This window comes from Fukomys damarensis, unplaced genomic scaffold (genome assembly GCF_012274545.1).
Source record: "Fukomys damarensis isolate Sample0158 unplaced genomic scaffold, DMR_v1.0_HiC HiC_scaffold_27, whole genome shotgun sequence".
NCBI lineage: Eukaryota > Metazoa > Chordata > Mammalia > Rodentia > Bathyergidae > Fukomys > Fukomys damarensis.
The window spans coordinates 16334187-16340790 of record NW_022900939.1 but is presented as its reverse complement, the minus strand read 5'-3'; the positions used below and the strand labels follow the sequence as shown (position 1 = coordinate 16340790).

General features: G+C 49.2%; 1 protein-coding gene across 1 annotated transcript in view; it reads left to right on the top strand.

Annotated features, from left to right (window-relative positions):
• The window catches only part of Kiaa1549l (KIAA1549 like), a 279081-nt gene that overhangs the window by 264435 nt on the left and 8042 nt on the right, over positions 1–6604 (top strand). The window contains exons 18-20 of the mRNA XM_033756488.1: positions 535–632; positions 2957–3105; positions 4465–4616. Of these exons, the coding sequence (XP_033612379.1) occupies positions 535–632; positions 2957–3105; positions 4465–4616 (399 nt within the window). The remainder of the gene's footprint in view (positions 1–534; positions 633–2956; positions 3106–4464; positions 4617–6604) is intronic.

Genomic DNA, 6604 nt, shown 5'->3' with positions numbered 1-6604 from the left:
TCTCTCTCTCTCTCTCTCCCTTGCCCTGAACACGCTCGCCCATCATTCTCGTCACTTTCCGAAGCAGCGCTGCAAGTCCTCTTTCGTGAGTGTCTTGACGAGGTGTGGTCGAGAATCCAGTGAGCGCTGCTGCCCAGTGCCGTCCAGAAAGGCAGGCGGATAAAATCGTCGCCACGTGTCCTCGTCTACCTTAGTCATCTGCCGCTGTGTGACTTCCGGCTCTTCCCCCAAAATCAGCGTCACCATGAAAGAAAAACATTTTGAATTGATTCAGGACGTCGGGGCAGCCATGACAGAGCAACTAAACACATGAAAGAGGACTGCAGGAAGTGGCCAGAATGATGGGCGACGTTATCTGAAGCGAGGGGAAGTGTTCTTGTGTGTGTAGGGGGTGGTTAATGACAATAGGTCTTAAATTTGTCTGCAAATTTAAACATTCACCGTATGTTTTGATCACACTTCATGTATGAACCTATGTGTTGGTGGATGCTGGGTTTTAACATACCTCCTTGTATTTGCTTGTCACCTTCCCAGGCATACAGGTTTTCCCAGCTTCCTGAAATGGTCATGGGCTCTCCGCCTCCTCCTATACCTCCCCGGACTGGGCCAGTGGCTGTTGCTTCTCTCAGACGGTAACTTTCCTTTCTCTGCTTTGTTTGGAACATTTGAAACGTTTGTCCCTGTGCTACTTGGTCCTAAGGACAGTAGTACCAGAAAATTTCCTTCAAGCCCTCCCCACTCAAGGTACATCACCTGGATAGGCACCTGTAGGGACCACAGAGAGTCCCCTGACTCTCCACCCTTTCTCAGTAAAAGTCCTTGAAAATCCATAGCCAACAAAGCCACGGCTCACCGGCCCATGCCTTGAAAGCCTCATACCCAGATCTTGAACATCTAGAAATGATGCCAGCTCAGGACACTACAGTGGCTCCTACCAGTCTGGGTGCCCTCTGCCATAATTGCACCTCTAGAAATACTTTGTCATTTAAGGTTGGGAATCTGACAGGCCAGGAAGGTGTGCATGTGAGCACCCACCCCAAGTCTTAACTTCTAAGAGGAAGAGACTGAAATCCATGAACTCAGATATCTTAATATGAGACATATGTTACAGTCTCTGCTCTGTAGTGATAAAGCAAACACATGTCTTCAATAAAGATGGACAAGTAATATAAAAGCCATGAAGACCCAGAAAGTTTGTGATAAGCCTGATGTCCGGGGTTCGAGAAATCAGCTGTGCTCTTGGTTACACATGAGCCCCGACCCTGGCCATCCCTTCCCAGCCTTCCCCAAACATGTTAGCTGCACTCCACCTGTGGACCACAGGTCTGCATTTTTTGAAAATGATGAAAAACACGAGCTTCCCTGGTGGTTCAGAATGTGCAGCTGCACAGACAGCACCCTCTGATGCCAGGGAAAGAAAAGGCGAGGCAGGTGACCAGAGTGCCCGTCCCTAACCTGCCAGGGATCTGCTGTGTAACCCCGGGTGAGCTGCCGTGCCTCTCTGGCCCCCGATTTGATTCTCTATCCAGTGAAATGAGAGCAGTGGCCTAAATGATTTCAGGAGCTCTGGGATTCCTCAGGTGGGGGTCTCAGAAAAGTGTGTGCAGCAGAACCCAGCAATTCTCCTGGGAGGGAGCTTCTGAACGATCGTAAAGGCCTGGGACTGCAGTGGGAATCAAGGGCTGTAGGAGCAGGCGTGGGAAGGGGAGAGGGAGGGAGGCCCCACACAGAGCCACCAGCTCCACTCCTGCTACAGAGCCAAATCCTCTCAGCCTCTGCTTTCGGGAAGAGCTGGGACTCCTCATTCATACCTGGCGTTCTGGCTCAGAAGGCTGCACACCAGCCTTTTGTGGCAGGTTTTCAGATGCCAGACTTTATTTTTTAATTGTTCTCCCAACCATCAGTCTCCTCCCTTGTCCTCCTGCACCATCTGCCATCCTTACCAGACATCAAGGGTCAGACGAACCCAGAGAATTAGATGAAGAAGGAAGTTCTGAAGTGAACTTGTCTACCCCATTAGGTCCTAGGTGAGGAAACTGAGGCTCGGGGAGGGGAGGCAATGAAAGCAGACCCCTCCCTCCCTCTCCCTCGTGTGGCTCTCTTCTGCTCTAACCATGACAGTCACTGCTTTGGGTCCGAGAGGCCCTGTGAGCTGGCAGCCTTCTTTCTGCTGCACCTGCCTCTCCCTCCCTCCCAGGTTTATTTTCGGGGAGGCAGAGGGCCTTCTGCAACATCCTGCCTCAGGTGAAAGGTGACACCTACAGAAAGACGTGTCTGGTCTGGGGGGTGAAGGCCCCCTTTGTATGTGGGGATGCCTGTTCCTGCTACCAGGGCCGCCCTCCTCTTACGCAGCTTCTGAGCACCAAGTGCAAGGATTCTTTGATAAATGGGCCTTATTCTCTGCTTGCTTGTGGACCAAAAGAGGATAGCAGTTCTCTCATTCATGATGCTCTAAGAGTGCTGGTCTCCAGATCCTAGAGCAGCCTGGTTCACAGAATCTTTGGCTTCTCGCTTCCTGTTAGTAGTAGCGGCCACTAATGTGCCCCGCTCCAGCCCTGCCTTCCAGGGCATCTCCCCATCCCCACACTCCAGACAGAGCCTTCTCATTGGCTGCAGATGATGTCATCATCTACTAGGTCAACCATTCCCAGCTGATACCGAGTACTAATTGCTTTGCTTCTTATACCCGAAAATTAAATATCTACTACCCAGAAACTGAGCCACCCTTAGGACAGAAATGACCTTGAACACCTAGAAATGACTCCGGCTCAAGCCGCCACTGCTGCCACAGCTAGTCTTGGCACTTCTTGCCCTGCTGATGCCCCCAGAAGGCCCTTTGTTATTTGAGGGTGGGTCCAGTCCTGAAGATACCACCCTTGTGAGGCTTAGAAGCAACAGCCCACTCCCAAATGATGGTCTGGGGCCCACGCTAATGGAGCCTCTCTGCTCTGCTCAGGTCCACCTCAGACATCGGCAGCAAGACCCGGATGGCCGAGTCTGTAGGCCCTGAGCCAGCCCAGCTGCATGAGAGTGCCTCGTTCGCCCAGGTGTCCAGAAGTCCTGTGTCCGTGGCACAGCTGGATCAGTCAGCTTTAAATTACTCAGGTGAGGAAGACAGCCCAGTGGCCCCCATACTCTGCTGCTGAAACTTCTTCTGACCCCTAAACCCATGCCGCCTGCCACCTGCCACCCTCAGGAATCAAAGCCACTGTGTTCCTGGGTCCCCTCATGACCACCAGCTTTCATTAGAAGAGCTTTGGGTCTTATTTCTTTAGCAGAATGCCAAAGTATGCCAGAATCAAGGTACATGGTAATGTTTTGTCATACTACAATTTTGTGGGACTTGTTTGTTTTATCTTTAAAGCATTACTCAGACCACTATCCATCCTGTCTTGTTCCCTTTCTCCCCTAAGCAATCACAGTCCTCGAGCTGTGGATTTTAATCCTTTGCTACACAACATGTCCATATAATGGTGTGTATCAGTGTTTTATACATTTTAAATTTATATAATTGATACCTCCTGTAAATTTCCTCTTCCACTTGTTTTCTGGATTTCACATCATTTGCAGGATTTCTCCAGGTTGGTACCTACCTACTCATTAGCCCTTTTCATTTCACCTGACGTGGCGTGTCCCAAATAGGACACGCCCATCCCTGTACCTCCTGGACCTAAGAGTCATTGCCAGTTTATTGCTAGGACAATGTCCAAATGGAACAACAAGGTTTGTAAGTGGCCTCCGTGGTTTTTCAGTTTATTCAGACCGTACCTTTCAGACTAAAGCTTTAAGCACCCAGTTTCCAGCGCTTATGAAGGCATTCCTGGTGTCCAAAACTTTCACCAGGAACATCCATTCCTTTTAGTTCTTTTTCTCCTGCATCTTTAAAAACAATGCATCCCCTGGGAAGTGAGCACCTGGACCCGATGGTGTCATTTCCTCTTGTCAGCGGGTCAGGGTGTTGAGTCCGAGCCAAGGGAGTTGGTGATGGCTCAGTGCGGGAGTTGGGCCATCAACATCTCAAAGCTGGTCTGTGCCACAGCAAGCGATGCCCTCCCTTACTGGACAGGTGACAGCGGCAGGGACTGCAAGAGCAGGACTCCTCCCCCTTTATACCCTCCCGACCTTTTTCATCTCCTCCATTAGCCGTGCCCAATGCCACAGCCCTCCCTGGACTCCCCAGCTCCCCCAAACATGGGCAGATGCACGCCCAGTGAGTGGGGCACCAGCTGGGGCTGGGAAGAAGGGAAAAGTCCGCAGCACCCCCACTCCATGCTGTGTTTGGCACAATGGAGCAAGGCTTCCCTTCCTCTGGATCAGTGCCGACCTCACCCTGGGCATGCAGCAGGCTGGATTTTAGCCCTACCCTGGCCACTAGATCAGGTGTCCGTGAAAATGGTTTCATTTGGTCCTTGGGGGCCTCGATCCCGGCCTCTTCTGACCTCCCACCCATCTCTGTCACACCAGGTAACACGGTGCCAGCGGTGTTCGCCATCCCAGCAGCCAACAGACCTGGCTTCACTGGCTACTTCATCCCGACGCCTCCTTCGTCCTACAGGAGCCAGGCCTGGATGCCCTACGCGGGAGAGAATGAGCTCCCGAGCCAGTGGGCTGATTCGGTGAGACCCTTGCCGATGCCCTTATAGAACTTCAGCTCTTTGGTATACTTCGGGACAAAATGGGTGAAACACTGCGACTGGGTGGCTAAAGTCGGCCATCGTAAAGGAGGCAGTGTGGCCAGGCGGGGTTTCCTTTGACAGGAGAACTCGAATCCTGTGTTCTGAGAGATTCCATTTCTTCCTAGCAGAGCAACCTTAATAGGTAAATTTTTATAACTATCACCTGTTGAGTATGTTCTGTGTGCCAGATACCATGTTAGGTGCTTTATATAGATCATTTTATTTCATCTTTCCAACAATCCCGTCAGGCAGGTACGTTATTTAATTACTTTCATGATTACTGCCATTTTGCAGATGAGGAAATTGAGGCCCAGACAGGCAGTGCAACTTATTGAAGGCCACACAGCTGGTAAGGAGCCAAATCCACAATTAAAACCATAAGGTCTTCACTGAATCTTCTTCTTTTAGGTATCAAATTCTATAAAATTCTAGAGCAAAAGCCAACAAATGAAGCAATAGACTAAAAGTATCTCATAGATGGATCCTAATACTTCCCTCCTGACTTCTGACCAAGGACTGTCTCACCCTGGAGCTTTGTTTTCTTCCTTCCTGACAAGCAGGAGTGTTTGGGAGGATCTGAGCCTGCCTGAGTACCCACGCCAGTCTTTGGAGTCACCTGTCAAGGCTGCCTTGTTTAATCAAAACAAGCCAAGGCAACAATGGCCTCTAGAGTGGGTTGTCTTGTTCCTGGGTGAGATCACTCATTACTGGGAGAAAGGGCAGCTGTCCCCAGGCTAAACCTGAGGTTCCCCTGGTGTTCTTGGTTATTTCAGGTGTTCACCTCAGGATTTGGAAGGCTAGAGTTAGGAAACATCCTGACTCCAGGGTCTACCTATGGTACACATGACACACAGAACCCTCTCTGTCAGCAAACGAGCCATGTGTATGAGTCGTTTTTTCTAAACTAAAACCTCAGCATTCAGTTTTAATTGCAGTGCTGGCACTTGAAGATAAATAAGTGGGTTTGGGTTGCAGTTTGGGCACTTGGTCCCCACAAAGCTCACCTGGCAAGCAGCTTCTTTGTGCACACCCCGGGGCTCCACTCCGTCTACCCCACAGCCTGGGCTCGGCATTGGCATCTGCTCTCCCTGCAGTGATACCACCTTTAAACTTGGAATGATCCTTCAAAGATTAACTTCCCTGTTGGCTAGAATGTACGCCTTTGATTTCCAAAACATTTAAAATATATGCCATCTTGTTTGAAAATACTCCTAAAACCAATACAGCCCTTCCCTCCTTCTTCAAAAGAGCATACAGCATAGTTTATTTTGTCCTCAGTGAATGATTCAGCAGCATTGTGATGTCTCTTTATACTAAAATGACATTTGTAGGATGAGCTTGCTTTATTTGCTGGGTGTAGTGGCACCTGCCTGTAATCCCAGCACTTGGGAGGCTGAGGCAGGAGGTTCACACAAGTTCAGCGTCAGCCTGGGCTACATAGAAAGTTCAAGGCCAGCCTGAACTATATAGCAAGATCCTGTCTCAAAAAACCAAAAAAAAAAAAAAAAAAGGAAGGAGGGAAGAGATGAGTTCATGCTATTAGGATTATTGCCCATGTCAAGTATTTCCAAACTACTGTAATTTTCAGAGTTGTTACCACAGCTTAATACAGATTTTCTTTGCCTGCTCTTGCTCCCAGCTGGCACTGCACATTGCTGTCAGTGTCCCCACTCCTGGTAATAAATATGTCCTTACATGTGCTTTTCCTGGATGTGCTGTTATCTGCAAAGAAACCATGTCTGAGCTTGCTAGAATTGTTTGTAAAGTTGGAGTAAACAAAGCCTGATCTTAATGGGACTTTATAGCCTGTTTTCACTGTTAGAGGCCTTATCTCCTTTTCTCCTCCTCCTTCCTTTCCTTCCTTGCCTGCCTGCTGTTTTTCTCATTTTCTGCTTTTCTTTCTTTCTTTCTTTTTTTTTTTTTTTTTC